Source organism: Podarcis erhardii, assembly GCF_964252035.2.
Source record: "Podarcis erhardii genome assembly, chromosome: 14".
Lineage (NCBI taxonomy): Eukaryota > Metazoa > Chordata > Lepidosauria > Squamata > Lacertidae > Podarcis > Podarcis erhardii.
In genome coordinates, this window is record NC_138503.1 from 34,732,293 (window position 1) to 34,745,664 (window position 13,372).

Genomic DNA, 13,372 nt, shown 5'->3' on the forward strand with positions numbered 1-13,372 from the left:
CACACTTCACATTTTTAAGCAGAGCCAATTAGCATTACTTCTGCCTCTTGTTCTAAAGCAGCCGGCAATAATAAAGAGAAATACTTCTGAATCCTGAGTGCCCACTGGGCATCTACAATCTCCTCCCAGTGTGGTGTAGTGGTTAAGAGCGGTAGTCTCATAATCTGGGGAACCGGGTTCGCGTCTCCGCTCCTCCACATGCAGCTGCCGGGTGACCTTGGGCCAGTCACACTTCTTTGAAGTCTCTCAGCCCCACTCACCTCACAGAGTTTTTGTTGTGGGGGTGGAAGGGAAAGGAGAATGTTAGCCGCTTTGAGACTCCTTAAAGGGAGTGAAAGGCGGGATATCAAATCCAAACTCCTCCTCCTCCCACGAAGCTGGGAGAGAAAGAGCAGAGCTTTAGTTTTAGGGCAGTTGTCAGTCTGTTTTCTTTTTGGAAAAACTTTTTGATTCTCAAATATGATTTTGAAAGTTTTATAACTTATAGTTTACAGTATGATTCCCTTACTACAGCTAAACCTTATCATACTTCTTCATGTCTGGATGCATTCAGTCTATTTCACCACTGCTGAAAATGTACTGTTTATATTGCATTCACTTGCAAGTAGATGTAGTTTGGACCGAGAACATCATGGTAAGGTTTTGCTGTGGTAGAGGAGCAATGGTACAAGCTATAAAACTATAAAAAAAAAAAAAAACATTTTGGGGTGCTCCACGCCTGGCTGCATTTGCATGAAGTGTGTCTCACTGTGTTCAGTTGCATTTACCCTCAGTTTGTTTATATGACTGCAGCCTTAGCAACATTAGAGCCAAGTATGTTACAAAAGGAACACTTTAACACGCTATTACTGCAAACCACAGGCCACTCAAGCTTGCTATTAAAAGTGGCTCATCCCCAAGAATGCTCTCTTCAAGCCTTTTGTGGTTCATAAATACTGCCCAGTGGTTGCTTTAGAAAGCATTTTTCCCTAAGGTTCCAATGCAAAGCCAGTTGGGTGGACTGAGCCTCAGAGAAGCACCTGATGATAGCCCTCACTCAGCAAGGAAGCTCCCCAAGCTGCTTCAAGGAAAGATGGGGTGAAAATGTAATCAGTTTGGTGATGCGAAGTTGCAAATGAACTGTTAATGGAATGCATAGATTAAATTGTATGTCACTACTTTATTTCCATTTGTAACTAAGTATGAATTAGTTGTGTTATTTTGTAACATCATGTGTTACCCAATCCAGTTTATTTTATTTGCAGCATTGCAATGCACAATAACAACTTCCATTGTAGTGAAGCAAAAACTGGCAATGAAATGTTGCTCATTTAAGTTATTCTAGATCTTAACTCTATCAACTGCGTATCTACTAGAAATGGTGCTCTTATACAGCACAGTGTATTTGCCTTTATTTCTGAAAATTGCAAAATTATTCATATGTGTTCAGTTTAGCAGAAGCAATTGTTTGCGGCAGAAGTCTTGCCTGTAAATACTTCAAGAGAGCGCATTCACATGTCCCTACTGAAGTGATAAGTGATTTCTTGAAATGTTTACCATTCTATCCTATGTAGACTTAAGATTTCAGTCCTATGAACAGTTTCCTGGGAGAAAGTCACATTTAACTCAATGGTGCTTACTTGAGCAGACATGCACAGGACTTTACCATCAGGCTTCTAAAATAAAATGCTCCCCACCCCCAAAAGACCCTTAGGTACAGCTAACCTTGTGCCAGAAGCTTCCAAAAAACTACAGTATCAGCAATTCAAATTAAAATAATCAGAAAAAACTGAGCAACAATAAATATGCAGCAACTTATTGGGAGGGGAGGTAGTTTTGTTAACCAAGAGGCAAGTAGCATTCTTAATAAATAAAAATTCAGTTCCAGCTATTTATTTGACATATCTCTGTACAGTGTTCGATTCTGTGGTATAACAACTTCCAAAATTAGATGCCCATAATATGTACTAGATGGCCCTTGGTCTTTTAAACATCCAAGTAATGACATTTTAGCAACTACATGGAATATTTCAAGTATTTAGAACACTGAGGCTGCAAACCTAACCCATTACATTTCAAAGTAAGTCCTACTGGATTCAACAGGGCTTCCTCCCAGGTAAGTGGGGTCAGGATTTCCCTAACCTTAATTTAATAGGAGTGCTTACAACAGCCTGGTAGAAATGACTGGTATTATTATTATCTCCTTATTGCAGATGGAGAGACTAATGCTGAAAGAAAGCTGGTTTACCTAAGAAGGCTGACTTGGAGCAGAGGACTTAGAGCTCACACTGTATGGCTGGGGTAACAGAGTTCTAGACAAATACCATGTTCAATAGGTGCGTCAAAGCAAACAAGCATAGAAATCACTCCATAGTCGATCATGAATTTGTTCAGGGTTTTGAAATGTTTCTTCATTCAGTTTCTGTCCTGCGTATATATTTTTATTGTCAAACTAGCAACACTAAGAACTAAACAAAATAAAAAACCGTGTGTGTGTAAACAAACACAGTGTGTTCAGAATTCTCCATTACATTACATATAGTGATCTTTCTATATCTATGAACATAAAACTTTGGGCATGATCCAGCCGCATTTGAGCACACTTAAGTTCCATGTGGCTCTTGCATGAGAGGTTTAAAGATTTGCTAGCCTCTCCCACTGAACTCAGTGGAACTTGTCAGAGTTTAGCTTTGACTGGATCATGCTCTTAGTAAATGTGGGGAATTTTGGTTATCCTGAACTGTAAATGTAATGATCAACATTTAATTTGAGCCAAGCCACATGCTCTACATGTTTGAATATGTTTCTTTAAAGGTCAATATTTATGTCAAACATGTTTCAGCAGTTGTCTGAATAACAGCCTGCCATGGAAACAAACATTCTCTGTAGTGCTTGCTTCTACAAAGGTTTCATTTGTCACACCACAAAACTCATGCCTCTCTGCCAAAGAAGTAAACCTGGGATGAATTGTAATCTGTAGCTTATATAGTATCATTTCAACTTGTAATGTGAACATATAAAGAAAAATGGCTAGGAAGCAGGAACAAGATGAAAAAAGGTCTGCTACAGCAGTATTTATTGAAAGCTTTTATACTTAGATACAATTTCTAGGGGGAAGCTAGAGAGCAGCAGTTCCATGCAGCTGCTAAAATCGCTTCTGAATTTTTTTCTTTCAAAAAATGGTCTAGATTTATTTTAAGAAATATGAACTGTTTTTCACACACACCACATTGGAACGATTTTGGGAACATATATTTTTACTACATCTTCCCTTTCAGAGCTCAGCATATGTGCAGTTGGAAACTAGCTATGCATCCCTTGGTACATGCTTATAAGGAATATGCCATGCATTTAATCAAATGCACAGGACTTTACAATAATTGATGCATTACTGCATTTTCATACATTTTTATTTCCTGTTTGTGGTCCTGCACCCAAGTGTGCAACTGCTCATCCTCATTATCATATCTTCCCACACACATTTATCTCTACATGCCCCCAGCATAAATAGCATAAACAGCTCTCCCAAACTCCTACATCGAGGCAGGCAAAATAAATAAATAAATGCTGATTTATTACCAAGACAGTATGTAAATAGAACCTCCCTCCCGAATTTAAAAGCCATCTCCTTCAGGGACACCATGCCAATCCCTGCTCCTTCCCTTGCCCATGTCTTCTGTTTAAAAAAAATTAACGATGTACTCAACCAACCAAAGGGAAGCAGCTCTTTAAAATCTCAGTGATATTGCCAGGAAAGAATAAAGCATGTGCTTATAAAAGCTCCCACAAATATCAACAGGACTGAAGAGTTCTCAGCTGTGCCTGTCCTTTCAGCATCTATGTTAGCTACCAACCAGAACTTCCACACAAAAGCATAGTGTGTTTCCAGAACTTTGGGGGCAGGGGGAACCAATATAACTCTACCACAGATAATGGAAGGGATGAGGTGGGAAATGTAAAGCAAGGCTAAATATACTTTGGAGCAAAGTACTCCTAAGCAGCACAAAGTCACCGTAAGGTTCAAAGGCATTTTCTATATATATATAAAGATTTAAAATGACAGTGCTGGTGCTTATGCATCAGAACTTCTGGTTATTATGTATACATGGTAGCTATCACAGAGGGAAAAAAAAGAATCACATCTGGCCTAAAATCACTGATGAGGATGGGAGATGGGAAGGGTGGCCCACCCCCACTCCCAGACACCTCCTTGGAAAGAATACTGGCAACAGATAGAAACCTCTGGAAGAAGTTCCTTACTACTATCTCATTTAGCCACAAGCTGCCCCAGCACACCTGCGATGGGCTAAGTGGGCGGGGAGGAAGAGAAAGCGCAACACCTGGCTCGCCATTGGTCAACCAGCCCTTGCCCCGCCCCCTGCCCCGCCCTCTCCTAAAATGAAATTGAGGCCAAGTCTGCCTCTCCCCAAGCCCTCGCCAGCCCAGGGGCCCATTTCCACCTACCATACAGAGAAGCGCGGGCCCCCCAATAAGTTCTCCGGGATCTTCTCTCCCGCTCTCTGTCCTCCCGTCGCGTCCAGATTCGTTGGCTGAGTAGAGTTGAAGATGGGCGAGAAGAAAGTTGGCGCCCTTCGCTTGCCGGGCCGAGAGTCCAACTCAGGCGAGGCGGAGGAGGGCCTGAGGGGGCGCAGGGCAGCGCTTCTCGCCTTTCCCCTCCTCCCTCAGGAAGGAGAAGCGCCGACTTCTGAGGTGCTTCCCCTCAGTGGCTTCTCTTCCTCCTCGACGGCGCGCGAGAGCTTTTTCCCGCGTTCTTTGAGGGGAAGGAGAAAACTTCGCTCGCTCGCCTCGCTCTGTTCGGCCGCTCGCGAAGGGGAACGAAGGAGAGGAGGAGAAAGAGAGCGGCGCTTGGGTGCGCGAGATTGGGCGCCAAATAAAAAGCCCGTTAGTAATAATAAGAACAGTAACAACAACAATAAAATACGAAAGAGCAACGCACTCTGAGGCGCAGCAGGAGCCGCCAAGCTGCCGCCTAGTCTGCGCGCACGCGCAGTTGTCCCCCTCCCCCCCTCGCAAAAAAAGAGAAGAAAATACTCTTTTTCTGAGGCGAGAGAGGATAGCCGAGAGGACTGCGGAGCTTGGGACGGGGGCGCGCGTGCGCGTGGGGGGGGGGGTCGGCACCTGAAGAAGCTACTGAGGAGCCGTCGAGAAACACCTGGCTGGACTGGAGAATTATTTAAACAGCATGCATCCCCTCCCCCCCCCCCCACACCTCCTTCCTGGTCGTTCAGGCAATTCCCTTCCTTAGGAAGTCGTAACTAGCACCCCTCCATTTAAAAAAAAAAAAAAAACCCACCCCCGTCACGAAAGCAGCTGGCAAAGCTGCGGGGAGACAGGGAGAGAGCGCGCGCGCCTTTTGGAGCCGAGGGCGGCGCGTGCCGAGTCGGCGTCCGCGCGTGGCTCCTCCGAGGCTGGAGGGGTGTGTGTGTGTGTGTGTGTGTGTGTGTGTGTTAGATTGACTGAAGGGAGGGGGGTGGGATTCCCAGCTGAGAGAAGAGCTGACTTTCGCCCTGCGAAATAGGGAGAAGAAGGGAGGCGCTGCTGTTGTGGCGGCTCTTTTCTCTCCCCCCCCCCTCAAGCCTGCGCTGCGAAGTGGCTCGGAGAGGGAGGTGACCTTCAAAGGGGTGGGGGGGTGGGGGGGCTGGGGAGATAGATGGTGAAGTGTGTGTGGAGGCGGCGGCGGCGGCTGCTGCGAGATCTGCGCGGCTTTTAGCACAGCCCACGCGCGAGGGTAGGGGGGGGGGGAGAAATCGCAAAGCGAAACGGCCAGCGGGGTGGAGAACCTGCCCAGCTGAAGGAGCGGCGCGGAGCGGATCGCAGCACCTTCCGCACTCGGGGAGGCTGGCGTAAATGTCGCCTGCCTCTTCTCTTCCTCCCGCCGCCGCTTCTGCTGCCTGCCTGCCACCGGATCGGCTGTGCGCATGTTTACTCGGATGTAAATCCAGTGGCGTAGCGTGGGGGGTGCGGGGGGGGGCCTGCCGCACCGGGCGCAACATCTGGGGGTTAGGGTTAGGGGGCGCAAATTACTTGCCTTGCTCCGGGTGCTGACAACCCACGCTACGCCACTGTGTAAATCCCCCCCCCCTTTCGATCACTGGGCTTTACTCCCGAGGAAGCGTGTAGCCGATTCTCTCCGGTGGGGAGTTAAGATCCCGGCATCTGCGTCTGGCAACTACAAGTGTGGGTAGATGGATTTGGGGGGAAGCGAGGTTTTATTGGCAGGGGAGTTGGGAAGGAGAACCCACGATCATCAACAACAACAACAACACTACAGCGTGGAGGGTGGATTTGTTGGAGGGGGGGTGGTTAGAGGATAACCCCCGTCCCCTCAACCGACCTTTATGCGATCTGTAGGCATTTTCTACCAAGACACAAACGTCTCGATGCTTAGCGTGTTCACAGGACACTTCGATTCGAGAAAAGCCTATAAGGGTCCTGGCTCAACTCTTATGGAGTTTATTGCCGTCCCCGCCCCCCCCCCTCCAACATACGAGAGGAGAGCGGTGAATCTCCCAACATTTATTGGAGGAAGGTGGGGTATTATAAGTCTGCACTGTTTTTGATCTATTACATTTTATCTGTTTATCTGCCCTTACCTAACAACATTCAGAAGTTGACAATAGTAGCTGCGCAGAGGCTGAAAAGCACTTTTGGTTTCATGTGGGTGGGCAGGGGTTGTGTGCATGTGTCAATTAAGAGCACCTTTGATGTAAAGGTGCCTCCTTTTTAGAACACCCTTTTGCCAACCTTCCAGATGCTTAGGACTACAACTCCCATCAGCCCCAGACCTGGGGTTGATGGGAGCTTTAGCCCAAAACCTCTGGAGGTTTGGCAGCAGCAGTTTTAGTAGCTCATTGCTCACAGTAGCCTGGCTACTGTGTGTTTTGGCAGGCATGGAGATTAAAGTGATGGAAAAAACCCTGCACCTGCTTAATTTCTGTTGTGTGGCACAGGAGCAGTCTGGGAGCAGGTAGTGGCAATCCTCTTTTGGAGCAGGGATTTTGTGGAAGCCATCCAATTACATGGTTTGGAAGTAGGAGTGAAGGCACTTCCAACTTGGCTCTGAAGAGGGGAGGAGAGAAAGCTATTTCTATACACAGCCAGAATCTGGACTTTAGTTGGGTCAGAGTTAGTGAAATATAAAGTCACTTAGAAGAAGAAGAAGAAGAAGAAGAAGAAGAAGAAGAAGAGGAGGAGTTTGGATTTGATATCCCACCTTTCACTCCCTTTAAGGAGTCTCAAAGCGGCTAACATTCTCCTTTCCCTTCCTCCCCCACAACAAACACTCTGTGAGGTGAGTGGGGCTGAGAGACTTCAGAGAAGTGTGACTGGCCCAAGGTCACCCAGCAGCTGCATTTGGAGGAGCGGGGAAGCGAACCCGGTTCCCCAGATTACGAGTCCACCGCTCTTAACCACTACACCACACTGGCTCTCGGAAATTATGAAAGAGAAATACAAACTAATGAATAATCTTCCTTTATTTTCTTTCGTCTGTACAAAAGCATAAAATCAAACCTCCCACCACCACCAGTTAGCAGGACTGTAAATGCATACAATTTTCAGTGATTTTTCCCTCTGTTGTTTAATTATAAACTTAGAAAATTATACATAATTCCTAGTTCTGTAAATATTCAGGTGTGAGAGTAGTTACTAGTCATGAATAATCACAGGGGAATTAAATGGAACTAGTCACTTGGGTAAAGGCAATCCCCTACTTCAGTGGGGGAACCAGTGTAGGTGCCTTGAGAAATGAATAAATTGAAAGATTGTGCAATCATAAAATATCCCTTGTGGAGGAGGTTGCCTGTTGGATTGCCATGTGATTCACTGTTCTGACATTGCTGCTTCCCAATTAGCCTCCAGTTGGAGGCACATAATTCTGCCACATCTTTGTATTGGTTGTACTGGGCAGCTAACAATTCTCTTTCATTTATTTATTTTTTACAATATATATATATATTCTTGGCTTTGAGTAGCTTCACAGGAATTAAATCTTTATATTTCAACTACCTTTTGTCCCCACCCTGCACTCAGCTCTCACCTGTGGCTCCTAGAAGCTATCAGCATGTGACAGTGGCCACACCCAGGGAAACAGCTTCGAATGGCCAGCTAAACCAGGTGATTGTAGCTGATGGGTCTCAAATCACTGGTGAGTTAGGAAATTCTCTTGCATGTGAATACAGGCTCTGGTGGATTGAGCAGACGAGACCAATAGTGGGTCCAGCAGTCAAGAAGGTGGTTTCTGTACATGCTGCAGAGGGAAGTGAGGGGCAGATGGGGCTCATCACCCTAACCTGGGAAGGGAGCCCATCTAGGAGAAGGAAAACTGATCCTAGACCTCTGCTGCCTTGTGGGATATCTGCAGGAGAAGAAAGGTTGAGGAGTAAACCCCACAGAAATCTGGAGTGGAGTCCCCAAGACAATTTAACGGCACCTTTTACACCCCCTTCTGGCAATTCCTTCAGCCAAGCAGGTGCCAAATGGCCAAGGCTCGCATCCCTTTGGTGCCCCTAATGCAGTGGTTTGACTCCACCCCGGAGATGAACTCCATTGTCTCTTGAGACAGAGGAATTCAGCAATTGGACAGCTCCCTCATACAAGATGCAAAAACCCAGCAACTATTCTTTCAAGCAGGGATTGAGAGCAAGGGGCCGTGTAGGTGCTGCTGGACAGCTCCCGTCATTCCTAACTATTGCTTATGTGGGCTTGGTTTGCAGGGAGCTGAAGTTGAACAGCATCTGGTTTTCCACCTCTGACCTAGCCTGCACAGCCAGTGTACAGACCAATTCTAAGCATATGTCTGCAAGCAAGTCATAATGAATTCAGCTGAACTTTCCATCAGTGAGTGTGCAAAAGATTGCATATTACTTGTGCTCTCTGTGAGAAGTCTTCCACTCTAGAGTGTGCATACTGCATACCTGCCTGTGACCATTTAACGGGGTTCTACTTTCCCCACTCCAAGTGATTCCATAAAATTTGTTCTGCAACCAACCATTATCTGACATGGGAGTTCTCACACTTTACCATTTGTTTTATCTCCTAAATATTTTGCATTTTTAAAAGTTGCTGCTCTTTCTGCAGCTTCTTTGAGAGCCAGTGTGGTGTAGTGGTTAAGAGCGGTAGACTCGTAATCTGGTGAACCAGGTTCGCATCTCTGCTCCTCCAAATGCAGCTGCTGGGTGACTTTGGGCTAGTCACACTTCCTTGAAGTCTCTCAGCCCCACTCACCTCACAGAGTGTTTGTTGTGGGGGAGGAAGGGAAAGGAGAATGTTAGCCACTTTGAGACTCCTGAAGGGGAGTGATAAAGCGGGATATCAAATCCAAACTCTTCCAAACTCTTCTTCTTCTAGATGGGAAGACTTGCAGAGGGTGGCCAAGTGATTTGCTCAGCATTAAGGCATAGCCAGGTCTGAAAAGTCTCCTAGGGATGTGTGAAAGGCAAGTTTCTAAATAATAAACACCACCAGGAAGCTAGTGGCTTAGAAAATAAGGAGTCTATTATCCTCTTAATTCAGAAGCATAACTCCCATGATGTTAATGGTGCACCACATAAAAGAAAGAGCGTGGGCCCTAAATTATTATGCTGTACATTAACTAACTTAAGTCACAAATGCATCACACAGAGTTGAGTACACAAGGGCTGCAACATTAGCATCTCAGCAGACACACAGCTTTGTTTATCTGTCACTTAAAACCTTGAAAGCAACATACAAGTTTTAGAATTCAGCACTCCTGAGCTGCTAAAGACTTGTGTTCCTTTTAGAGTCTATGAAATGTATGGAGAGAGGAAGAGAGGTGAGCTGAATGAGGAAGTAAGGTAGCGCTTACCAGTAAGGTTTCAAATACTCATTGATACCTGACCAGTAAAATAATTAAATGTTGTATGATGTAATGGTTAGAGAACCAAACTAGGGGTGGTATTCAATGCTAGCCCTACTCAGAGTAGACCCATTGAAGTTAATATAAATGGTTCATTAATTTCCTACTCTGAGTTTGACTAACACTGGATACAGGCCTAGGGCTGCAAAAGCAGACATGAGCTCAAATCCGCACTCAGCAATAAGAGCTCGCTGGACAACCTTAAGCCAGTCACTATCAGTCTAAGCTACTCTGCAGGGATGCTGAGAAAATTAAACCCTTTATGCAATCCTGAGCTATTGGGGTCCTGTAAAGTATATCAAGAGGAGACAATCACAAAGGACAGCTGGTATGAAGCTGCAAACTTTTTAAAAATTGTACAAGCAAAAAACCAAATACTTGGTCACCTCTTAATTATTTTACAATAAGAAAGAAAGAAAAACCTCATTCCCACCCCAAAGGAGTAGTCAGGAATGTGAAACGCTTTCCCCACAAACAGCTGCTAGACCTGTCTGTCTGCAATTTGGCATTCTGGAGGTCTCTTGTGCCTATAAATGCCATCCACTTTGGCCAAAAAGGGAAAAAATCAGTTGTAAGATTCTCCATTACAGTGAATGGGGAAACACATTGTTTCCTTTATGCAGGAGGAGCTCAGAACTCAAAACACAGACTGAAGTGGAAAGAGCAAAAAGTGATTAAGAAACAGATGACAAAATCATTAGTCACCCATACAGACATAAGGTGAATCTTGCAGCCTGTGCACACCCCTACTATCCAATAGGGATACAGGTGGTGCTGTGGTTCAAACCACTGAGTCTCTTTGGTTGCTGATCAGATGGTTGGTGGTTCAAATCCGCATGATGGGTTGAGCTCCCATTGCTCTGTCCCAACTTCTGCCAACCCAGCAGTTCAAAAGCACACCAATGCAAATAGATAAATAGGTATCACTGCAGCGGGAAGGTAAATGGTGTTTCCGTGTGCTCTGGCACTCGTCACGGTCCTCTGTGTGCCAGTAGTTTAGTCATGCTAGCCACATGACTCAGAAAGCTGTCTGCAGACAAATGCCGGCTCCCTCGGCCTGAAAAGCAAGGTGAGTGCCGCACCACATAGTCTTTTGACTGGACTTAGCCATTCAGGAGTCTTTTACCTTTACTACCCAGTAATAATACTAAGTACAGTAGGATAGATAGCAATGTATTTTAGCCTCTTGTGTGCCTGCTGAACGTTGGGTAATCTGTACTTTGCCTTATGTAGCAATCTGATTGGAGCATTAAAGCCTTTAGCAGAAATAGAGCTGAGAGTTCGAGTTCTTCAGCTGGCGGTGAGGGCCAGGACACAAGCTCTTCATAATCCCTTTGCTAGCTTGTCCCCAATAGGGGAAAGAAAACCTTATCTCTGCAGATCTAATGTTACACAGTATAATCCACACTCGGGGGCATGAAGCAAAAAGGGTTTGATCTTCTCATTTAGACATCAAAACAGTTAATTAAAGATTATATGAGAATGCAGAAGGGTTCATGGTGCGCCACTCACAGTTGCTGATTAAGAAAAACCTTATTCTCACCAGGAAATGTGCTGGTAATTGCTGGGAGAGTTACAAGTGCTAGATTGAAGCCTTTAAAAGCCATTAACAGACATCTTTCCAGCACAAGGAAAACAGGTAAACAAGTTAATATGCAAGATGAAGCATTGTTACAGAATTATCTGGTGGCCCCATTGTAAGAACACAGGGCTGCTTGTTATTTCTGGAAAAGGAACTTGCTTCACCAGACTCTTCAGTTTGCTAGAGATACTGTAGAGTTGGAAAAGGTTTAGAAAAGGACAGCCAAAATGATCAAGTGGGTTGGGAGTGACTCTCCTATGAGAAACGATGGCAGCATTTGGGGCTTTTTAGTTTAGAGAAAGGTGAGTAAGAGGTGACACGATAAAGGTGTATAAAATTATATTTGGCGTGGGGGAAGTGGGTAGAGAAAAGTTTTTCCTGCCTCTTTCATAACACTAAATCTCATGGACATCCAGTGAAGCTGAATAGTGGATAATTCAGGACAGATAAAAAGAAATCATTCTTCACGCAGTGCACAGTTAACTATGAAACTCGCTCCCACAGGAGGTAGTGATGGCCACCAATGTGGATGATTTTTAAAGAGGATTGGACAAACTCATGGAGGATAAGACTATATCAATGGCTACTAGGCACAATGGCTGTGCACCAAACATAACACAGTAATGCTTTTGAATACTCTTGTGTTCAGGTCTTACGTTCTCAGGCCCTACTTTCCCACAGACATCTGGTTGGCCATTGTGAGAACAGGATGCTGGACTAGATGGGCCATTGCCCTGGTCCAGCAGGCTGTTATTTTGTTAGATTTGTCTAGGAGGCTTATTGGCCTACAGCTCACATTCTTTGACAGTGCTGGCTCCATGATAGGGCTGGGGGAAGAATTTGTTTGACATCTCCCCACCAGCAGGCAGCCACAGTTTGCCTGCACGCGTGACCATGGGGTGCAGGGTACATCCCCCCCCAGACAATCCACAGCTGTCTGTATATCGTTCCCTCTGTCTGGCCTTTTGCGGTCTCAGCAGTCTGCGGTGTCCTGTCTGTAACCTTTGTCCCTGAGACCTTTTGTCTCCTTCGTCATACACTGTGCAAGGGGGAAATAATGCTGTGGAAACAGGTGCCAAAATAACTTTGTACCACCCCACGATCTCGGGACCCAAGATGTGTAAAGGTCACAGCCCAAAATGTATCTGCCTAGCTTGCATATTTGTCTCAATAAAAGGAGGCTCCACAGGACTGGCTGGCAGCTTGCATGCAGCTCACCTGTGCGCAGCTCACGTGATGATCAACCCCCCCCCCCTTGTGCCTTCACTTCAGAACACAACTGCCAATCAGAGTGCGCACTTCTCCATACCTTGCAATGTGTTTGTGGTATGAGTGCAAAAAGCATGCCTAAAATTACATAAGAAATGTGGGAAGAGATGCAGAAAGTACAAAATGTTCATTTTACAAGCATATATGTTGAAAAGCATTAAAAAGTATGTATTCTATGTACACAGGATGCACAAAATGGGTCAGAATGGGATGCAGTGTGATGGAATGGGTTTATGGTTGATACCAGCAAGACTGAAACGGAATGGAATTAGCTGCTCAGATAATCCTTGCTTCAAGTTAATGCTTGCCATGTCATTACAGCCTGAGCCAATGCATGTTTACCCAGGAGTAAGTCATGTTATTCTCCTGCCAACCTAGCAGTTCGAAAGCACGTCAAGTGCAAGTAGATAAATAGGTACCACTCTGGTGGGAAGGTAAATGGCGTTTCCGTGTGCTGCTCTGGTTCACCAGAAGCAGCTTAGTCATGCTGGCCACATGACCCGGAAGCGGTACGCTGGCTCCCTCGGCCAATAAAGCGATATGAACGCCGCAACCCCAGAGTCGGCCACGACTGGACCTAATGGTCAGGGGTCCCTTTACCTTTACTTTTAAGTCATGTTATTCTTAGGTAATCCTATAAATTT

General features: G+C 45.5%; 2 protein-coding genes across 20 annotated transcripts in view; both read right to left on the minus strand.

Moving 5' to 3' along the window:
* RBFOX1 (RNA binding fox-1 homolog 1) overlaps positions 1 to 13,372 on the minus strand; it is a 1,493,407-nt gene that overhangs the window by 1,029,686 nt on the left and 450,349 nt on the right. For 2 of the 19 annotated variants that reach the window (XM_081840273.1, XM_081840269.1), the window contains exon 1: positions 4,444 to 5,419. The exons of 16 other annotated variants lie outside the window; for them this stretch is intronic. In XM_081840273.1, coding sequence (XP_081696399.1) covers positions 4,444 to 4,446 — 3 coding nt within the window. In that variant the 5' untranslated portion in view covers positions 4,447 to 5,419. Of the gene's footprint in view, positions 1 to 4,443; positions 5,421 to 13,372 lie in introns of those variants that run through there. One more of the 19 variants, XM_081840278.1, reaches the window with a different exon arrangement.
* LOC309329678 (uncharacterized protein) overlaps positions 1 to 13,372 on the minus strand; it is a gene marked incomplete at its 3' end in the record, with an annotated part of 831,621 nt that overhangs the window by 444,638 nt on the left and 373,611 nt on the right. The gene's annotated exons all lie outside the window — the stretch shown is intronic.